Genomic DNA, 23,128 nt, shown 5'->3' on the forward strand with positions numbered 1-23,128 from the left:
TTTATATTTATTGCATCAATGATTTCAAATCACCCCTGTTCAGTTCACTAATCTTTCTTCCCCCTCAGTATCACAAACTCACCCCTGAATACGAAAGTCAAAATGGACTTTAAGACACATGAACAATAAAAATTCTGCAGTCCGAACTTGATAGTTCTACTGACGAGGGAAAGCTGAAAAAATCACTGCAGAAACAGGTTCCGAACAGGAATAAAAAGAACCCACTTATTGCAGTCAGTAAAGGCATTAGGTACAACGCGAATACACAGAGAGCTATTATCTATAAAGATGCAATGTTTAGACAGTTACAGCATTAAAGTGTAGTTCTAGTCTGAAAAGCATGTTCTGTCTTAAAACTTTTCCCTTTCCTGATGTGCTTAATTCTACAATTCAAGTTGCATTAGCAATTTTTGGATTTAAAGTTTGTGTCTCAATTCTGACACAATAGGAAATTTTAGAATTTGAATGTAGGAGTTCAGCTACAAACATCTATTACAGCTAATCAATCTCACTGCTACTTAAACGAGTTATTTGTACCTCAGTTGCATGTCACAATTTGCATTACTAAAAAAATAAGTTCAAAAACTATGACTTGCACTCAGATATATAAAGAGACCTCATGTACTTGCAAATGGTGACATAAGATATGATGAAACAAAAGCACATCTTTGTATGACAGCAGTTCACTAATGATGCCATCTATTTTAACTTGTAATTAGTGGACTGTCAAAACAAGATACTATTGTAGAAAAATAATAGAGCTAAGCATTGGCAAGAAAAAAACCAAAGCAAGGATATATTTAGCTTGTATTAGATAGGCAAGTCTTACATTGAAATAAAACTAACTTCAAAAATAAATTTCCTGGCTACATCTGAATATAAATTTTTTATTTTAGGTTATTTGCAGTACTCAGAATTTAATAGCAACATTACAGATTTTCTTTCAGGGATTCTACACTTCATGCAACGGATCCATTATAGGCTGATTTAACTGTGGCTCTTATATTTGTTTATTAAACATCCAGCAAGACTTGTTTATATGGTGGGAAAAATCAATCATCCTGGCAGCCTACACAATACCACACACAGCAGTCTTAGTATAACAGCAGTGGTTAATTTTATTTTAATTTCTGATGATATAAAGCATTGGTTTCTAGCTCTACTGGTTCTTGAAATATTGGCTGCTAAAACGATATCATAATTCAAGTGTGGGGGAAGCAAAAGTGTAATCAGGAAGACGTGCTCTTCAGCTTCAATATTTTGCAAACTGTTGGGGTTAGAAAAGTGTACTAAAAAAGCCTAGGTTCCTAAATGTGTAAGTAAATGTACCTAGCCCCGATAGCAACACTTAAGCTCACCTATAACCAGGCCTGCACTGGGGTCACACCATGTAGCAGCGATTTTCTGACACTGGCCCAGAATTAAATATAGATGGCCAGGGAGAAGACACTGCCGGGGATTTCCCCGACAGAAAAGATTCCTCAGTAAGTATAGAGCTAGCAGAGCCTGTTCCTATAGATCCCTTATTATTTGTATTACTATAAAGCCAAAAGAGCCTTACTTATCAAGTAGGATCCCATTGTGCAAAGTGCTGTACAAACAGAACAAAAAGATGGTCCTTGCCCCAAAAGAGCTCACAATCTAAGAATAAGACAAATGACAACAGATGTGTATGCAGACAGATTGGGGAAGTACACGGAAACAATACTGATCAGTTTGACAGGCAGTGCTCTCAGCACGCCAGTGGCCTAACTATGGCCAAGCTTTTTATAGAGGGAAAAGGAGAGTTTTAAGGAAGAGAATGCGTTAATTTTGCAGATGTTTACTGGGAGCTCTTCCCAAGTGCGTGGGGCACCCTGGGAGAAAGCACAAAGTTGTGTGTCTGAAAATTTAACAAGTGGGCAATGGAGGCTTGTATCACAGGCTGATCAGAGGCAGGAGTCAATATCTTCACAGAGAACGACAAGACGTGTGGATAGAACATGAAGGACCTTCAAATGAAGACAAATAGCTTATGTTTGAGGTGACAGAGGTGGTGACAGCAGTGGAGGGATGTAAAGAGGAGTGACATGGTTAAAGCGACAGCCTAGGAAAATCATATTTGCAGCTCCATTCTGATTGGATAAGTGAAGTAAGATTGCAGAGTTAAGATGAGTGAGAAGGATATTGCAGTAATCGAGATGATGGGAACCTGGATGAGAGCGGTGGCTGTGAGGATGGATAGGAAAAGCTATATCTTAGAGATGTTGTTCAGAAAGCCTCTGCATGCTTCTGACATAGCCCAGATGGGAGGACCTAGAAAGAGGTCCAAGTTGAAGATGACACCCAGATTATGGGCCTAAGTGACAAGCAGGCTAGTGCTGTTGTCCAGTTATTGACAAAGAAGGGGGGAGGGGCTGGGGGGGAAGAAGGGAAGTCGTGGTGGTGAGGAGATTAAGAGCTCTGTTTTAGCCATGTTGAGTTTGAACTGACAAACATCCACAAGGAGATATCAGACCGACCAAGATGGCAGTTTGGATGGAAGAAGATAGGTCTGTAGGGAGAGAAAATACAGACAATAGCTGAAATGGTGTTTGCAGATGAAATTATCCAGAGGTAAGGTGCAGAGAGGGAATTGGACCAAGGACAGAGCACTATGGAAACTCTTCAGAAAGCAGGGGGAGGAGGTAGATGATGAAGAGAATCCTCCAAAGGTCATGCTGAAGAAGCAATGACAGCAGAAGAAGAAAAGAAGAGAAGAGTCAGAGAAGCCCAGGGAAGACAAGAGGAGTATGGTCAACTGTGACAAAGGCAACTGACAAGTCCAGGAGGACGAGGCTGGAGTACCAGTTCTAAGTTCTCAGTCATTTACAAATTACACCGAGCAATGTACAGCTACGGTAAGGCTTATATCTACGCCACATTAAAAGTCCTAAAACATTCTGATAGAAGCAACTCAATCAATCACCATTACGCTACGGCTAATTTGCGTGCAACAGTGTCCCTGGTGGAATGCAGCAGAATGCACAGATGGTGGCTTACCTGGCACAAATGCCACACCTATGTGACAGCATACGATTTCAGCTACTAGTTTTATACTATTTATAAAAAAGAAAATAGGAAATGGAGGACTGCCTATTTTTCATCTGGGTCAAAGTTACAAACTGGGAATGTCCATCTTCAGTGTCTACGTTATAAGTCTTACCATGCTGAGGGACCTACTGACTGCAACATGGCAACAGAGAGTATCCAATGTCAGTGAACAACTGAAGTCTGTCTTGCAGTATAGGAGAGATGGAATGATGTTTTAACCATGATCTTAGACTTTGGAACAGCTCTGCTTCTTTAGTCCAAGGCTGTTGCAGTCTAGAAACATGGTTACATGTTGTTCTGTCCAGTTTGTTCAGGAAGATCAAACCACATGTTAGCTGCACCAGGGAGATTACACTGGATCCTCCAAGGTTTGTGGTTTTTTTAATAGTTATAATACTACTGTACCACTACTCCTCTTTCAACTCAGTATACCAGGAAACACAAAAGGACTATATGAAAGGTTATGGCTTGTATTCAGTAGCGCTGGTGATTGTTTTAGCCACATGCTGCAGCATGCAGAAAACCTACGGTCTTAAGATTTGAAGAATATCACTAAAAAAAAAAAACCCACAACTCACCATACTTCTTCTAATATATTCTATCGCTTTCTTCATATCCATGCCTGACCAGTTGTTCAGCATGTAGCAAATACAGGAAGCACAGTATACAAATCTCATGTCATTCTCGCTACCTTCAAGCACAGCACAGAAACTAAAAGAAATACAGATTTTTCTCATTATGCATCGCAAAGGCTATCACATTATGAACACACACACAAAAAAGCACCCCCCAGGCTTGTTTATCATATACTTCTCACCTCAAGAGGAAATTCCTTAAATATTTCAAACTGTACTCTTCAGAAGGACAATACTATGTCCCTATTTGGAAGGGCAACTAATCCAACCACATATTTAAGTTTACTGAATTTTCTATTTTGAGGATATGCTATCAAGTGATATGAACCATTTACATTTAGTGGCTCAGGGAATTTTATCTAGGCAATGTCAGGGTATATGTATTAATATTTTAGTATCTGCATTCTTCAATCTGTTATATTCCACTGTTACAGATGAGTTACCATCATTACACCACCACATTTTTCTTTGCCTCTTAAGTCCTCCCTAGCAATCTTGGTGCTCATTTCGGTAAGACGTGGCCTTGGTTATTTAACCCATTTTTAATTACATCATGGAACAGATTACAAGAATGAACCTATTTAATTGGCATTAGGATTGTAAATATTGCGGTGGTGGTGGTGTTGTCATTCATGTTGTAGTGTTTAAGTTTTTCTTTAATCTTTTTACAATCGGAGAATATTTCAAAACTATTAGTTTGCTTGCCCTGATCAGGCACCGGCCTTGGATTTTGTGCTTTCAAAACCTCAAAAACAAGACTGCAATACATGTCTTGTCAGGAAGCTGTAAAGCATTCATTTAGCTCAAATATAAGCAGTTTACTTAGAATACTTAGCAGCTTTAAAAACACTTGAAGCAGGTTAAGTGTGCAGAAGTATTTTTAAATGGCTTCTTATGAGCACTAGTCTGGAGTACTAAAGTCATCCTTTTGTCTTTAAAAGCTCTACATAAACCTTAGCACTGGGCCATACTACAAGAGGACTGTGTCCAGTTGAGGTGCAAATCAATGTCTGCATGCACACAGGGCTATTCACGTGCCTAAGTTGGACAAACAAATGCACACTTGCGATTTCTTGACAGAAACGTCTGAGAATTTAGTCTATTAAATGTTAGTCAGTTGCTCTAGACAGTAGGCTCAATTCTGGAAATATCACATACTGTTGTATACACCCCCTTGAATTTGGAATTTTCAGTTTACGAAAGCAACTTAGCACTATATTTTAATAATTTTGAGTTCTTGAAAATGGTTTAACTTTATAGAAACCTATCATGTGCTATCCATGCAAGTCTCACCTGACTCGTAAGTTAAAAATAAATTAAGCTAACACTTCCATTTTAATTAACACTACAGTCTCAGTTTAATAATGAAATGGATCATAGTCCCTTCAGAAATAACATCATTACACCCTACTCTTCATTATATGCTCTTTCAAAGCTACTATCAGTTAAATTTTTAGCTACCCACATAGAATGTGTGACCTAAACAAGGACTTTTCATTAGCTATAAACCCAACCTAAATTGCTAGACATTTTTTAAACTTAGAAAAAACTAAGTCAAGGGATCCACGTTTTACAAATGTCTATCAGATATGTGGATCGGAGACATTTATAATAGCAGTGCAATTTATTTTAATAGCAGTGCAATTTATTTTAATAAGTAAAATGTAGGCTAATTAATCTCTTTATACTAACAGCCCATTATTCTGTCAATCCAATTTCCTTAATCAGAGAGGGATAAGAACTAGAATTTTATTCTTAGATGATTAAAATGGACAATAAAGCATTTACATGATCCTGATCTATCCAGGTTATGCACACACAAAAGTTGAATTGTATAAACAGTTAATTTGAGAGGGTACATGTATAATATTCACTGCTAAGCAACAATTATTCAAATAGTTTTACAAATAGACTAAACACGCAGAATCTGGACTTTTAACGTTATGAATGAGAATCATAACAGCACAACCAGTTAGAACCTACCAGTTTCTAACAAACTACATGCGCTTCTCTTGCTACTGCACACTTTATAAAGACCATTCACATTAAGTTTTCATTTCTAATCCTGATTTTTACAGAGAAATTTGGGAGTTGAGCTGAAAGTTATTTAAGTTTTAATCCTTCTGTTTTAGACCAGCCCTGCTTCCTTAAGAACCTGCTATATTCCAACTCCAAAGAATGGGGAGTGTCAGTTAGGCAATATGTTATTTGCCTCTTACTATATTTTATAGTATGGATGGACTCCCTTGGCTAGTATTCAACAGTCAAATTGGGGAAATTCTCTCCTCCAAAACTGAACGTGAGATGGTAACTAAGGGAAAATATTTCCTAAGTGATTTAGAGGTCAATTGCTAACTTCCCTTGCACTGCAGTCAAAACAAATTCCATTTACGGTCAGGTTTGCTGGGGTACTAATGCAAAAAACCATGGACAAACAGAGGATTCAGAAATGGAAGAGATGTCTTTACAGTCAAGATTCCAGGGCAGTTCATTCATGAAGGAACATACTCTCCTCAAAGATTGACAGCAGGACCTCTAGGGAAGTGCTATACACATTTCTACAAGGTCTAACAATGGATTCACAGACAGAATATAATAAAATCACAGATCAGAGCTTTACATGTAACCAGCTCTGGTGTTTTTTCTATAGTCTTCTACCCAACATTTCCTGCACATCCCTCCAAGCCTCTCTATTCTGGCTTAATTAAAAAAAAAACCTCTTTGGATATACATTTAGTTTAACATATTAAGTTCAGATTATTAAGTCAGTCTTATAGCAGAATGTGGGCTACTTTACAGACAGAGCAAGCCCTATCATCTCTTACATTTCTTCAATTAGCATCATACTTAACTAAAACTGTATTGAATTTCAAATACATTTTAAAGTGTATACATAGCTCTTACTGAAATAACTCTTGCTTTCAGTAAGCTATCCTGACTGAATCTGGAATAAAATTTAGGCTTATGAAGACCTACCAACATTATGATGGTCTTCAGAAAAAAGTCTTGAGTATTTCTAAAGCATACCTCTGGTTTCTAGAAGAGCACAGCTTAAGTTTCATGTTCTAATGTGGTACACATGCTTGGATTTTTGCTATATCTTTAAAAGTTGGGTCTAGGACTCCCATATACCTGTCATGAAAAAAAGGCTCAGAAGAGACTGTTCCATTTTCATAAACAAATTGTTGGCTTCGTTCAATCATACAGATAGTATTTCTGGGAGTCAGTGTCTTTTTGGCTGGATCCACAGAGAGGGAATTCAGTTAAAGCCTGGCATTCGTTTTTAGAATTTAGCAGCTTGGGGGTGCCAGACAGCAACTGAAGGTTATGCTGACATCAAACGTTTATGCTTTCTGTAATAGGATTAATTTTTTCTGCTCCACCTTTTCTGCAAGCAGAAAAAGCTAGTGATTGGTTGACTTAACAGTGCCTAAAGGTTAGTTCTCCTGACAACCTAAAAAATTATTTAAGAGTCTGAGAGCCCCACATACTGTTCAAAAATCTCAGTCTGTTGAAGGCTTATTAGAAAAACTTGAGTTTGTACACTGGGTCTCTTGCATCTCTCTTCTAATTACAAGGAAAGGAATCAACAAAACATGTTAATTATGCTTTTTACGGTCTTTAAAATCAGTCAAAAAGCTACCATAAGGAATCTACATTCCCACTAAAGACCAACTGGAAATCGCAAAACATAGAACATAAAAACAAACAAACAGTCTTCTTAACTTGAACTATTCTTAACTCAAAAATAAAATGAACAGTTTAAGTGTAGTGCTTACTTTAAAACAAGTTTTACACAGATAGGCAGTGCTTTTTAAGAGGAAAGCCAATATTTTCAGTCCTACAATGCATTAGATGTAACATGTTCTCAGCTAGAAAATATCACTGAAACAGCAGCAGCTGCTAAGGGTTTGTTTATACACAAAAGTTGCACAGCTTTAATCACATTAGTGTAATTTAAAGTGCTACAATCTTATCTTAGATGAAGTTATATTGCTACAGAGGTGTTTTATCAATGTAGCGATTCCTATACAGGAAGGAGAAGTATTAGGGCTGTGCTGGTTAACTAGTTCTGTTAAAAAAAAAAATCACACTAACTGAACAGGTTAGCACTGTTTGCAGATCAGTCTTTGAGACAACCACGTCACTGGTTGGGTGATGTTAAAACACTATTTTTAGTACTGAAACAAATATTGCTGAAAAAAATTGCAAGTTTTTTTTTAAATGCATACATACCCTTAATATATTATGTACACACTTAATGTAGTAACTAAGCTAAAACATTATGATTTATAACTAGAGTCATTTTGAGGGGAAGCTATTAGGTAAGGAAGTTTGTGATTTCATTAAAAATGAAAGTCTGATTTACTCTGCTATATTCATGTTGATGTTCCTCATCGAGACTGGACAAACTTGCTGTTTACATACAATTATGTACTAAGCTGCAACTTTGGGTTACGCAGACATATATTCTGCTGCAGTATAAAACTCTCTCATGTTTTAAAATAAAAACTACTTGTGGGAGTTTTTCAAATGGACATGCACAAAGATTTTGGTCCCAATGACATCTGCATCCTTCTAAACAGGACAAGATACCAGGGCACAGAGCCAGCAGTAGATGCTGCAAACTGGAGCAAAGGTCCTGGCATGGATAGAGCTCTGAATAATTGCATTAGCAGCCAGATAAGCATATTTCCTAATGACATTTAAACCTTTTGACCTTTGACTTCAGAGTTAGTTACCACTGAAGACACATTCCACCTCTAGAGACTAAGGTATTCTGAAGAGACTGTGCAGAAAGTCAAACTTTGCTGTAGCATAGTACTGCACATATTGCACTTCTGCAATCTTTCTTCTAGCAAGACCTAGTGCTTCCAACACCACAGAGAAATACACATGCTCCACATGCCATTTGCTCACTGTGTTGGAGGCAGACTGAAGAAGTTAGTGTACTGCTTGGAGGAGATGAGTATGGAGTGTTTTTTTTTTAGGGGGGAGCAGGCTGATCAATTGCCTCTCCCTGACTACATGCAGGATAACTCAGTATCTATTCCTGGATCTGAGGAACACAATAATGCTAGTTTATGCAATGCAGTTCAATCTTTACTGACTGCAAAATAAGAATCCAGATATGGTAGGGATCTTTAGTATCCTCTCCTGAAAGGCACGACAAAGCACTACCATCATGTCACCAGGTCAGCCAGTAACTTTCCAATAGTGAATGTGCACTGGGCCAAGAAATCATCCAGTCCTCGAAGGCACCAAGACCCCAATAGAGTACATGGTAACTTGCCTATATTCTAAAGTTTTCACATCAACCACAGCAAACAAACTTCTGGAAGGTGGAGAAGACATAACAGATATTTTATGAGGGTGAAGTGTATATTTTGTTCCATGGTTAGGTTTTCCTCAAAAATTTCCAATGTCTCCTGTAATAAACAATGTCCTGTACCTTCCATCTTCCAGTTGCAGAGCTCTCAGTCCTGCCAAGCAGGCATCTTTATTTACTCGACTCAAGTCATCTCCAAGAATAACCAAGCATGATAGTCCAGTGTATGTCATTGCTATGTGACCACTGTCATAGGGATGAGATATACCAGGACCCTAAAATTAAAAGAAAATAACTTTAACTTATTTTGATTTCATAAGCTCTTTAATTACAATTAAGTATTCAAAGTGCTGACAACATTTTAAAAGGTAATGTTAATTTTGTCATTCATTTTGCAGAACTGGAATTTATGTGACTAGACATGCCTGAATGCAACTATAATTGCATAGCTCCATCTAACACCTTTGCGGAGGAGCAAGAAGCTTATAAATACTTAAAAGAAACGTAAATATGAAATTGCAGAACTACCAACTGTGATATGGAACTTATTGCTTAAATCAGCCACAGTATCAGATGAAGGGAGTATTGCTAATATAACACCCATGTTTAAAAAAGGCTCTAGAGACAATCTTGGAAATTACAGACTGGTACACCCAACTGGTACCAGGCAACTGGCTGAAAACTACAGAAATCATCAGACAGACAAATGCAGTATGTTGGAGGAATAGTCAGCATGGCTTTTATAGCATTCCTCACCAGTCTATTAGAATTTTTTGAGGGGATGAACAAACATGTGGGTAAAAGGGATGCAGTCAGTGTAGTGAATTGGACTTTCAGAAAGCCTTTGACAAGGTCCCTCACCTAAGGCATTTAAGCAAACTCAGCAGTCATGGGATAAGAGGGAAGGTCCTCTCATGGATCAGTAACTGGTTAAAAGACAAGAAACAAAAGGGTAGAAAGAAATGGTCAGTTTTCACAAAAGAGAGGTAATTAGTGGTGTGCCCCAAGGATCTATACCATTCAATATATTCATAAATGACCTGGAAAAGTGGGTGAGGTAGCAAAGTTTGCACATAATACAAAAAATTACTCAAGATCGTTAAGTCCAAAGCTGACTGAAGAGTTACAAAGGGATTTCACTAAATTGGGTAACCAAATGGCAGATGAAATTCAATTTGTAAATGCGAAGTAAAACAAATTGGAAAACAATCTCAACTATACACACAAAATGATGGTGACTAAATTAGCTGTTACCACTCAAGAAAGAGATCTTGGAGTCACTGTAGATAGTTCTCTGAAAACATCCACCCAATACTCAGTGTCAGTCAAAAAAGCTAACAATGTTAGTAACTGCTAGGAAACTGATAGATAAGACAGAAAACATCAAAATGCCACTACATTAATCCATGGTATGCCCATGCCTTGAATACAGCATGTGGGTCTGGTCACCCCATCTGAAAAAAGGTATTAGGATTGGAAAAAGTACTAAGAAGGCAACAAAAATAATTAGGGATATGGAACAGTTTCCATACAAGGAGAGATTAAAAAGACAAACTGTTTATCTTAGAAAAGCCATGTCTAGGTGGGTGGGTGGGGTTGGGTATGATACAGGGCTATAAAATTGAGTGATATGGGAAAAGTGAACATTGAAGTGTTATTTATCCTTTCACTTAAAAGAAATAAGGGTCACCCGATTAGGCAGCAGGTTTAAAACAAAATGTAAATACGTACTTCACATAATGCATAGTCAACCTGTGGAACTCATTGCCAGGGGATGATGTGAAGGCCTAAAGTTTAACTGGGTTCAAAACAGAATTAGGTAAGTTCATGAACTGTCCCTCTGTCTGTAAAATGGAGATAATGGTCTAACTTTATAACTAAAGTGCTGTGAGATCTACTGACAAAGCACTATGTAGGAGCTAGGTATTATTATTATGATACATTTCATTTAGATGGATCCCCCAAGCAGTTGATAAGCTACAGTGGATGCTGCTTAATAGTAATCCTACTATCAACAACTTTTGCTTTATACCAACATTTTACTGTGAATCGATGCCACCCCATTGACTTTAATGTTAAAGGGCTTTGAACTCTACCAAGAGGCATGCCATTTAACAACTCTGGGGGACGGCTGCGGGGGAGGGCAGGGGAGGGGAGAGGGAAGAAAGGCCCTGGCTGTAAGCAGGATTGCAGGGCTGCAATCAAGGAAAGAAGCACTGGGGCTGCACAGTAGCTCTCCCTGTGCTCTGTCCTACCCTGGTGTTGGGGGCACAGACTTGGCATTGTCCCAGTGCTTCCTTCCTTCCTTCCCCGGCTGCAGCAAACCTGCTTGTGACCAAGGACCCACAGTCCATATAGGAGGTAACGGGCTGTAGCACCTGCCTCCTTGCCCAATGGGAGACACCGCCGACCCCTCCCCCACTGGAATCCCAGTGCTGTGGGCTCTGAGAGGAGGCAGCAGCAGGGCTGCAGCCCAGATGCTGGGGCTTTCCACATGGAGTGGAGGCTCTGGGGACCCATGGAGTTGCACAATGTCTCTCTTTGTGCTCTCTGGGTTGCTTCCTGACCTGGCATGCAGGACCCGGGCTCAACAAATTCCAGCACTTCCTTCCCTGATAGCAGCCCCATAGGCAAGTTTGGGGGGCTGCAGCAAGAGCAAGTACATCCCAGGGCTTCCTTCTCTGGCTGCAGCCCAGCAAACCTACTTTCAATCATACTGACAACTTCCAGGTTATCCCTCCACTGAGGCAGAACAGAGGTGCAGAATGGGAAGTCGTAGCGGACCTCACTCACTGTCCTTCTGCCGCAGCTACTCCCAGAGAGTGTCTGCGGAGAGGAAGAGTCTCCAGTCCTGACATTAACTCCACACCTAGGACCATGTTGCTCTTCCTACCACGGCTCAGACGACTGGTAAAGGAAGAGGGGTCCAAAGCCCAGGCAGAGAAGGCAGGATGTTGTTTTTTGCCATCTCCTCTGACACACCCACCAATCAGCAAACTGCATAGTACTTTAACTTGGAGAGGGAGTTCTCCCTGATGGGATTAGAACATGGTTTCAAGGATTCTAGTCACTTCAACTCTGAAGGTTGCAACACTATGTCCTTACATCGAATAGACCTTTCCCTCAATTACTTTTATTCTCAGTTGCCCACTGCCCATGATGCTCTTCTAAAATTTAAAAAAAAAAAGTAGAATTCTGACCCCAAATATATGCACCCAGGGGAGTTATCACGAATTCCTGATCTCTAGGACCACAGAATCAAGCTCAATCAAAATAAATATTCAGTTTATAAATGACTTAAAAGATAAAGTCTTTTTTTTCCCATAAAACCTGTATTTGGCGCAAACATTGCCCTGATAGCGTCCCTTGTAACTAGGAGGGTAACCAGATTTCTTTCCAAGTGTTCTACAATCTAACTTGTAGAAATAGATTAAAGTAAGCCATTAACAGATGAAAACAGTTTGGAAAAGTTCCATGATACTTCACAATTGCTTATATAACATGCAAGTAGGTCAATCATCTAAACTGAAAGGTAAATTGAATTTCCAAAGCTTTTAATGCAATGGGATTATATAAACAGGAATAGCCAAAATGCTTAAATTCTTTTACTTTGCAAGTCCAGGAAGAAGAGGAAAGATGCCAGCACTAATTATATACAACACTGAAAAAGTCAGTGTAATTCTTCCATTTGTCTGGTGACTTTTTTGTGTCCACAAATGACCTGCAGCAGCAGCTCCTGTCCCAGATCCCCTCTCTGGGCATTGCAGCCAGGCCCATGAGATCACAGCACCATTCAGGTTTGACCCAGCTGCCTCTCAGCCATCACCACAGGGTGGGGGGCCAAACCTGAGCCACACCGCAACCTAACATGCGAGGTCACAACATCCAGAATAGAAGCCTCAGTCTAGTTCGATGGGACACGGGAGCTACCATTGCCTCTGTGCCAGAGGTGAGGAAGGAGCCCCACCAGACCCTGAAGCTGCCACTTTGTGTGCCCAGTCCTGCCTCAGCATAGCAGAACGGGACTAGAAAACCTCTTGAGGCCCCTTCCAACCCTATATTTCTATGATTCTATATCATTTAAAGCCAGATTTATCAAGGCAAGGGTTCCAGAGTTTTTCATTAAATCACTTTAATTTATCTGAAAAGGAAAGAAGGTCGCATTGGCAATATTTTAAGGCTTTTTAATATCAATTATAACAAAGGCAGATCCAATTCCTTTTCACCAAAGGCAGTAGAGAATGCACTGATGCATGGATGTTAAAAAAAAAAAAAAAAAAAAAAAAAAAAAGTGCTGATATAGGAATAGTTTTTAAATACAAGAATGTACATTAACTGACTTTCACACATTAGCCCCTGGCCTCTTTCTACAAGCTAAATTACGGAGCATAGGACAGTGTTTTGGGCAGCAACAAATTTCCTGATAAGAGAAAATTCATGTCTTAAATTGTGTGCTGTTTGAACAGACACATCAAAATGAAAAAAGCACCAGTGAAATGCTAACACCCTGTAGCAATATTTAGCACTTTATCACACTCTTCATCTTCAAGGTGCTCTACAAAGACCTCAGCCAAACACCTTTTTGCTAAGCCCAGTTCCTCAAGCTTTGTGCAGGAGAGAGGATTTGGGCATAAATGAGTCGCCCAATGATTCATGGCCTGATTTAAAGTTTTATTTCAATATTATGAATGATACAGTCATTTAGTAGCCATCCGTATGGTGGATGAGTCCACTCACTCAATGTTGCACAAGTGCTGTGGGATAGCCATCAAGTTCTGATTATATGGTGATTTGAAGAAGAGGACTGGCTTACAGTATCAGACCAAAGATGTGTTTACAACCTTATTCAGGTTTTGGATTGTTATTTACATATTTAAAGGTTAATAAGATTTTAACAAGAACTCTTAAAAATTACAGACCCTCGACTACATTTATTTCTGTAAGACCATTACAGAGACTAATTTTTTCCCCATGAGGCCGTGAAACAGTTCAGTATGTAGTGGAATATGACTGAGGCTAATGCCAATCATAACAGGTGACAAATTCATCTGATTATTGCAATGTTAGAGTAAAATGATGCAGACGAGCTATGGTATAAAAAGGGGGCAAGATCCACAGCAAACCAAGAAATGAAGATTACGCTGCGAATGCAGTGCCTAGTGCAGATGTAGGGATATTAAAGAAGGTTTATATTAGACATGGTTTATATGAAAAATGATTTATTGTTAGAAATGATTTATTGTTAATTGATACTTTATAACTAAATGTTTATATTAGATATAAATGTAATTCCCAAGATTTAACCTCTAACCTGCAAACCATCAGCTGTGTTTGTGTGAAGCCTGCTCAAAGAAATACTTTGTATAAAACTTGTTTAAACGTTAATTGACTCTAAGGCCATGGCTACCCTAGAGAGTTGCAGCGCTGGTGAGGGGGTTACAGCGCTGCAACTTAGGATGTGGCCACACTTGCAAAGCACGGCCAGCGCTGCAACTCCAGAATTCCTGTCCACAACAAACCAGGAGAATGGCTGAACTCCGATCTCCCCGCAGCTACTTGCTAAAAAACAAACACAGCTGCTCTGTGCTCCAGCCAGCGAAGGCAGGAGAATTGCTTTGGAATGTTCAAAGCTGTTTGCTTGAGGAGAAAGGGGGGAGGGGTAATGTTGAGCAACTATTTATGTGGTCGGACGGCTATTTAGGAGTGCATAATTAGCATTTAGTGAATAATAGACAGGTGGGGGAAAGGTCAAAACTTTTAAAATGATTGAAGGTAGGCACTGTGTATCTTCAAGTCCTTAGAACTTGCAAGGCTGGGAGCTGAGAACAGTGTCAGCTCCAAAAATCCACTCTCTCTGTCTCCCTCACGCTCCCTGTCACATTCCACCCCACCCCCCTCTTTTGAAAAGCACGCTGCAGCCACTTGAATGCTGGGATAGCTGCCCACAATGCACCACTCCCAACAGCACTGCAAATGTGGCCACACTGCAGCGCTGGCCTACATAGCTGTACGAACACAGCTGTAACTACCAGCGCTGCAGAACTGTAAGTGTAGCCATGGCCTTAGTGCCCGTTCTTTAAGTGATACTTCGTAGTCGCTACTTTACTTTGTAACGGTCGCTGTAAGCTGTTAATTGGTTGATTGGCTCAGCGCGCTGAGCCATCAATTGACTCTGTGCCTCAGGCAAAACTGTAATTACTGCTTTGTAATCACCGCAGTAAGCCAAAACAGTAGCTGTTATAGTACATAGAGACCCCCACCCTCTGTAAGTTTTCATCTCACTTTATTTTTGAATGATAAAAGACAGGGAGTCTCACAAAGTGGTAACACCCCGAAAGGTAAAGAGACAGTGAAATAGATGGGGTTAAAATAGAGAATGTATGTGAATGAGTGCCCTAGTTTAAATAATGAATGAATGGTTAGGGAGTTACCAGCCTGAAGAATTCAGTGTCGGCTGAAGAAGGTGTCAAGTGGGATCAACCAGATGACCCCCGGAGGGCAAACTGGAATCCACCCCACCACCTCAAAGGAAGGAAAAACAAACATCTGACAACATGGAGCCAGCCACCTGCTGATTGATTTAACAACAGCAGAATGAAGCAACTCTCATGGACTGACATAGGGATAAATTCCTATAAAACTGGACTCTGAAGAATAAGTCTTTGAGTCTCTGGTTCTGCTACCACCCTCCAGGAGCATCAGGTGCGCACCTGACCCGGACTCGGCTCCACTCTTGTGTACAGGATACCTGGCCAGTATTCTGTCACAAGCAATGTTTAGGCTGGTAACTATAACATCTATACAGAACTTGTATGAATGATTGTGCGAATGAGTATATATAAGTGTATAAAAAATAAGTAGTAATAGGAATAAGTAGCCAAACAACGTTGTTTACTGTTATCTTTTGTTTCATTATGGTATTTACAATACATGTGACAAATGTCTTGTCTCCTTTAATAAGAGCCTGCTGGTTTTTATTGGTTTAATATAATTGGTATAATACAGAGATGCATTAACTCCCCTTCACAATTCTTTAGCCTTGCTGAATGTAGAAGGGAAGCTGGGGATGTAAATTACAAAAAAGGGGGTGCCACTCTGTGCGCCCACGCAGGAAACTGCTCTGCTGCCTTGGCTGATTTGCTATGCAAAAGGAGCAGGTAAATTGTTGCTCCAGTGTCAATCAACTCCTATGCACAGACGCCCACCCTCTCCTCCCAGTTTCAAACCTTCATAAAATCCTCTGATCCTATTTCCACTCTTCTCTCCCTATCCAGACACTTGGCTAGAATCTGCCTCCTGCCTGAAACTACATTCCATTTCCCACATATTAGCAGCAACTGACCTGTTTTCACCATCCTCCCAGATGCTGCACAGATCCCATGCCTTCTGCTGCCTCTCCCTGTTCAGCTTACCACTCTATTCGTATCTTCGAAGCCTAACAAAACCTCCATCGTCTTCAGCAGCCTCTGTTCACTTCCAGTTTCCCCATCATTAAATGCTATACCTCACATTTCCCATCCCCTTGGTCCTCAATCCCATTCATGGACCCCCCCCCCATAACAGATGTGAGTAGGGTCTCACCCATATTTGAGAAAGATTCAGGTGTCCTCAGGTTGAACACAGAAAGATAAATGTTGAAAACACTGAGTATCTCCTCTGCCATGCGGAATTCTGCTTTTTCTGGACATGGGCCACATGCAGTTCTTGGACCAGAGAAGATTTTTACCCAGTAAGGTCCAGTGGATTGCAATCAGGAACACCCATTTTCTAAACCAAGCACTGACTATTTGTTGTGTAGTTTGGGCAATCTACAACCTATATACCCATTTCGCCATGCCCACTTGTAAACAGAGAAACCGTACTGTGTGGGGGTGTAGTGGGGATTTTTTTTAAACTATGCAAATGTATGTAAATTAAATATTCATTTCTTTAAAAAGTTCTTGGTTCTATATTCACTTCAGATTCACTTCATGGTTATGCAGTTATGCTCTGAAGAAGCCACAAGATCATTTACTAGTTATTACAGGGATACTCACACTCACTCACAGAGCCAACTAACCTTGGATGGATTGAATGGCACCCCCAAATATGAAGATCCTCGGAAGCCACAGCGATTTAAATTTGATCCTAGGAGGGGAAAAAAAAACCTCATTTACTGTTGAAACAGCCATTTAAAATTACTACTCTTTGGATAGGATCCAGACACGTTAATTCAACATAATTCAAAAAACTACCATAGCTTACTTTTATCTTTTCAGTACATTGGCAATCTCAGCATATTTTTTCAGGGAACAGAAAGTTCTTTCAGAATGATCTTAGTGCCAAGGACCAAAGATGCTTCACCTGACTGAAATATTTTGTGCTAGCTGAAATTTCCTCCACGGTTTTGAAAGAGGAAATTGCCTAGTTGGAAAAACATAGTATAAACAGGTTGTTTTCCTCTAGATTTCCATCCACCAAGACTGTTTAAGATCAGCTCCAAAGCAGAGTCAACTACTATGGTTTTAAGTGAGCACTGATTTTTTAGCCATTTAATAATGATGGTAGATAGGCTCATTACGTTAAACCACACAGAATATGATCTAAAAATTAAAATAGCCTGAAAGGTCACAAGATATAACAGCATTGCTTATCTCTCCCCTCCAAAATCTATAAAACATGAGAAGCTTTTAAAAGAGAAAATTGCTCACTTAGCAATCATTCAAATCTGAAACGCTTATTCACAGGTTTTATATTGTGTTGATCTTCAGGATATCTGAGCAATTAGGACATACAGATGCATACCACACACCATCAAAAACGTCAAGCACAGCACAGGTCCTCTACACAGCTCAAATATGCCTCTCTGAGCTGTAGTAACATAGCTGGCTTGACTCAAGGGCTTCCAGAGATGAAAGGCTAGTTAGTGTTCCAATTCCATTCAACTAGGTGCTCGTAAGCCCCCTTAATTTTGCTTTTACACCCTTAGCTCTGATCTAAAAGTCCTAGCCCCTGTCTGGATTAGAGAAACTAACTAGACAATGTAGTCACACAGCAAGCCATAAGAATCGAATACAGATGAACTGTGCACAGATACAGAGGCATCTTACACTGGTGTGATTTACCACTTAAGGCCCCACTTTATATCTGTGTGTCCTGTCTACAGTAGAAAACTTACCAGTAACTACACTGATGCAAGTTTCTCTAACAAAAAGGTCCCTAGGATCAGGTTTCTCAGCACTGCAGTGAAAGCCCCATTGTGCTAGGGCTGTATAAGCAAGTAGCAAGAGTCTCCCCAGCCCAAAAAAAGAGAGTTCCACAATCCAATTTTACACCAGGCAACAAGTATGAAACAATGAGGGAAGAGAATGAGGACATGGTTAATGACATAAGATCATTGTTCCCATTATGCCTCTGGCATTTAAGGCAGTGGCAAAAAACTCCTCCACTCCTGACTGTTTCTGACAATGGTTCCCCAGCTGTGCCACAGGTTTTTCAGCTTGGTTTCCACAGCTCTTCGCCATGTTGTTTGCAGGCAGCCTCATTTTTGCTTGTCTTCAGGTGTCCATCTTATTGCTACTCAGGTGATGGAATCAGTTTCCATACAAAGCACATGACCAATCCATCTCCAACACCTCCTGGTAACAATGGTGCTCAGATCCTTTTAGCTGCACTGTGTCAATAGATCTTGGTTTGAGATTGTTCTGGGCCAAAAGATAGAGGATTTTTCTGAGGCAAGTTGTATGGAATGAAGTCAGTTTGGACATGTCATATGTTCTCATTCCCCAGCATTCTGCACTATAAAGTAATGTTGAAAATAGGCAGCTCTGATAAATCTTGAGTTTGGTTTTGTATGTGAATGATTTCCAGACTGTATTTAAGCTCCTTAAGGTGTTCCTGGCTTTACTGATTTTGTTCCGGATGTCCCGGTTTGTTCCACTGTGCTGGCTAATGGTGCTGCCCAAGTATGTGAATGTTTCTACACTGGTAAGAACAATCCTCTACCTGTATTGGTGATGGTGAGGCAATATTAAAGGTCACGATATCTGTCTTACTGTGGTTGATTTTCAGTCCAATTTGCTGGTTGAATACGTTGAGTCGAGTTGTTTTTTCTTGTATATGGTGTTGGATATGTGATAGGAGAGCGAGATCATCTGCGAAGCCCAGGTCTTCAAGGGGCGAGAAGTGTGTCTATTTAATGCCTCTTGCAGGGTCGTCTTTAGGATTTATGGGGCCCTACGCAGTATTATTAAACTGGTGCTCCCATGCCTGATGGCAGCCCAGGGGTGGAGTGGGGAGGGAGGGACGAGGCAGCAAAGGATAGTGAACCACCCTGCCTGCCTCATGGTGGCAGAGAGTCACAGTTCCCAGCAGAGAGCCCCGTACCCTCTCCCTCATGCAGAATGCGCGGCACCAATGCATTCAGCTCTGTGAATACGCCCCTGAATAAGGAGACTGCAGTGTGCACTGGGGGTGCGGGAGCCAACCTGCTCTTACCTGCTGTCATGGGCAGTGGGGTGAAGCTGTCACTTGGGGAAGCTCCCCAGCCTGCCAGTGGCCCCGCCCATACTCCACCCCTGTTCCGCCCAGGCCTTGCTCTCTCTCCACTGTCTCCCTTCTCTCCCTGATCGCCCCCTTCCAGCAAAATCCCTGAACCCAAAACGAAGCAAATGACGTTTGGAAAAAAAAAAAAAAAAAAAAAAAAAGAAACCCCCACTCTTCTGCAATTTCTTTCTAAAGAAAATGAAGCATGTTTTCCACTGCATGCCAGAAGGTGAAGAATGGACATGCAGAAGGTACCTAACTAAAAGAACTCAACTTGAAAATAAAAAGTCAGTTTTTTTTGATACATGCTGAAGTTTGTCAGAGATTTGTTTACAAAAAACTTTGTAGTAAGGGGAAGTCAGCTCTTCTCTGTTTTACATTTTCTTAATCCGTATTTCTAAGCTGATTTTATATTTTAAATGTACTCTTAAACCTTCATAAAATCATTCCAGATTATTACATATTTAACTCACTGAAAGACATTTTAAATCAGTCAGACGTTCAGTGTGTTCATAACGAGGTTCATTGCTTTTAGAAAAAAGGGAATACATTTACTTTGTGTGATCTCCATAACAATAGACATTATGAAATTTCACCAACTTTAAAAAACATGTTTCCAAAGATTTTAGGCAGAACAAAGGATTTTATACTAGAGCTCCTCCAGAGTAATGGTCACCAGACTTCAGCAGCTAGCTCTGGAAGCCTGGAGGAAGGGTCAGAACAGAGATAGAAAGAGGCAGGACGGTGGACACTAATGTCCAGGGATGCCCCAAATTTTCAGGTGTCCTATGCAACCCCGTATGCTGGGTATGCCTAAGAATGGCTCTGGCTTCTTGGCATGTCTTCTGTTGCATGCTGCATTACTCAGTTGATAGCAGTGTTGAAGAGGATTGCAGACATGACACCACTGATGTATTTCTGTTTTGACTTTAAAACTGAGCTCACTGTGATCAACACTGCATGTAAAGTTGAAATAAAAGCTCCTTGATTATAGGGAGAGGGATTCCATATGCCCATAGAATGAGCCATCGGTTGCTCCTGTGAATGCTATCAAAAACCTTCTCAAAGTTTATGAAATTTACGTAGAGTAATTTTATGTTAAGAAATTGAGTAAGTTTATGTACAGAAATTGGCTACAGCATAACTTGGTACTCTGAGGGTTCCATGTCATTTTTTCTAAAATTAAATAGGATCAGCTGTCTGACTGACACAATCAGAATCACTGGTTGGCCAATTTTTAAGGAAAAAAATACTTAAACTAAAATAGTAACAAACGTTTAGACTTCAGTTACAAATATATTTCAAAATCTTGCTCATTGAACAGTCTCAGGTTTATGATTATGGGACACTTTTCTTCCTTTATAGTTAGAAAGAAATATAGTAATGTTGCTTGTTGCATCTATGAATGTGCTGTGACTAGGGCTGTTTTGCAGTTAAACTGAATACAAGTTCCAATAGTTAAAGGAGATGATCCAACCCCAGCATCTACCTTTTCTTCTGTATGCAGTACCGTGGCAAACATGGAGTGACAATGCAATCATCTAAAAATACTAACATGTAATTTTATAAATATTGTATGTGGCCTGGTCAGTGAGGTGACGTTACTGTGTATTGCATTATTAGACTTCCCCAAAAGAATATGCGGATTTAACTTAATAGGTAACTGTTGCAAAAACAAACAGGAATGCAATGCAACAGCTCCCTCCAAATGCACACTTGGAGGAGCAATTACAGGGCAATGGCCTACCCCCAGCCCAACGTTACACAGCTGTTTTGCCAAAGTTGGGAGCCTAGAGATTCAAGAGACACCACAGAGTTAAAAGGACTTTTTGGAGAGAAGGGGATGCATTGTGAACTGTTTTTTCCAGGAACAAAACAATCAAGATGGAAGAGAGAAAGGTCCTGTGTGAATGTCAGCAGCAGTTGAACCCTTCCCAAAATTCCAGGGGATAAGCCTTGAAGAAGCTAGCTAGACATACTTACAATCTGTTTATTGTTTTAAAGACCATTTCCCTTTGAGATTCTAAATAAATACTTGGCTTTAAGAAGGCTCTCTGGTCACTGGATACTACTGATCTTTGCTTCCAGAGGGGCAAGTAATGAACATTACTAGATGACCTCTCAAGGTCCCTCCCAATCCTACACTTCTATGATTAACTCACAGCCTTGGTCCCAGTCTGAGAGTGGGAAGATGGAGAGATTCCAGCCTGAGACAGCTGGATGTCAGAGACCTGAATGGAGCTGCACTTAAAGAGCCCTGGAGGGGCCAGTGATGCACTTAGCAAGGGAACTGCGACAACTACAACAAAGAAGATGTGGTTTTAAAAATAAATTCATTTTTAGATATTCCAATTTTTAACTTCCTTTCAGTACTTTTACCTGTCAGAGAATGCAGTTCATGGATTCCTTTCCTGCATTATTTTGGTGTTTGATGTCAGAAACAGAATCCTGAACCCAGTAGCTAATTTTAAATTAAAAAAATGACAAAAAAACCCCACACCTCACAGTTGCTACTAGACTAACTTATTTTTGGATATTTATTTTAGTGAGTCTTCTGGTCAACTAGACCAATATACTAGTCAAGAGTTTTGGTATTTCCTGGCTAGCAGCTTAGAGGTAATGCCCTCACTCCATGGGAAGGGAGCACAGCACTCTAGTGACTAAGGAACTCCAAAGGGAGACATCTTGTCATGCTAAGTAAAAGGGCTATTTGTATTTCATGCCAATATGTGGATGCTTCCAAGAGTTGCATAGCTCATACTCCAAGTGGCAGTTCCAGAGTATAAAAATAGAAGGTTTTAAGCTGACAGAGGAAGTGATAAAGAGGAAGTGAAAACAACTAACTTTTAGCTGGGCAATTCTGGCATGAACAAGTCAGACCAAAATATTTATACGTCTGTTACATACAGACAGAGCACTGGCAGAGCTTTCCTTCTGGCTGGATGCTCCCTAGGCTGTTGTGTTTGGAGCCCATCTCACAGGGCTCTGAGTGCTCTTTAAGCCTCCTGAATCTGAACAGAGTCCAGGCACTGCCTCTGACTTGAGGTATCTAGACACACACTTGGGGTACAGGCTTGGTTTAGCACCCTCTCCTAAGAACGGAGACAACATGGTCCAACTGCCTAGCCCCTGGGGGCATGTGACAGTAAAAGCAAAACAGATACAGGTTTTGCCTTGGATTCTAAACACTATTTACTCTTTATTAAGCAGCATGAGAAATACAGGTTTCAGAGCAGCAGCTGTGTTCCTCTGTATCCACCAAAAGAACAGGAGCACTTGTGGCACCTTAGAGGCTAACAAATTTATTTGAGCATAAGCTTTCATGGGCTACAGCCTACTTCATCAGATGAACAGACTGGAACATAGTGAGGATATATATACACATACAGAGAACATGAAAAGGTGGGTGTTACCCTACCAACTCAAAGAGGTTAATTAAAATGAGCCATTGCCAGCAGGAGAAAAAAAACTTTTGTAGTGATAATCAAGATAGTCCATTTCAGACTGTTTGACAAGAAGGTGAGATACTTAACATGGGGAAATAGATTCAATGTGTGTAATGGCTCAG

The 23,128-nt window shown here is 40.2% G+C and overlaps 1 protein-coding gene across 2 annotated transcripts in view; it reads right to left on the reverse strand.

Moving 5' to 3' along the window:
• The window catches only part of PGGT1B (protein geranylgeranyltransferase type I subunit beta), a 65,154-nt gene that overhangs the window by 16,076 nt on the left and 25,950 nt on the right, over positions 1 to 23,128 (reverse strand). For both annotated transcript variants that reach the window (XM_050945914.1, XM_050945915.1), the window contains 3 exons: positions 17,096 to 17,163; positions 9,160 to 9,311; positions 3,651 to 3,783 (listed from right to left, as the gene is read on the reverse strand). In XM_050945914.1, the coding sequence (XP_050801871.1) occupies positions 3,651 to 3,783; positions 9,160 to 9,311; positions 17,096 to 17,163 (353 nt within the window). The remainder of the gene's footprint in view (positions 1 to 3,650; positions 3,784 to 9,159; positions 9,312 to 17,095; positions 17,164 to 23,128) is intronic.

Source organism: Gopherus flavomarginatus, chromosome 3, assembly GCF_025201925.1.
Source record: "Gopherus flavomarginatus isolate rGopFla2 chromosome 3, rGopFla2.mat.asm, whole genome shotgun sequence".
In the NCBI taxonomy this organism is placed as follows: Eukaryota; Metazoa; Chordata; order Testudines; family Testudinidae; genus Gopherus; species Gopherus flavomarginatus.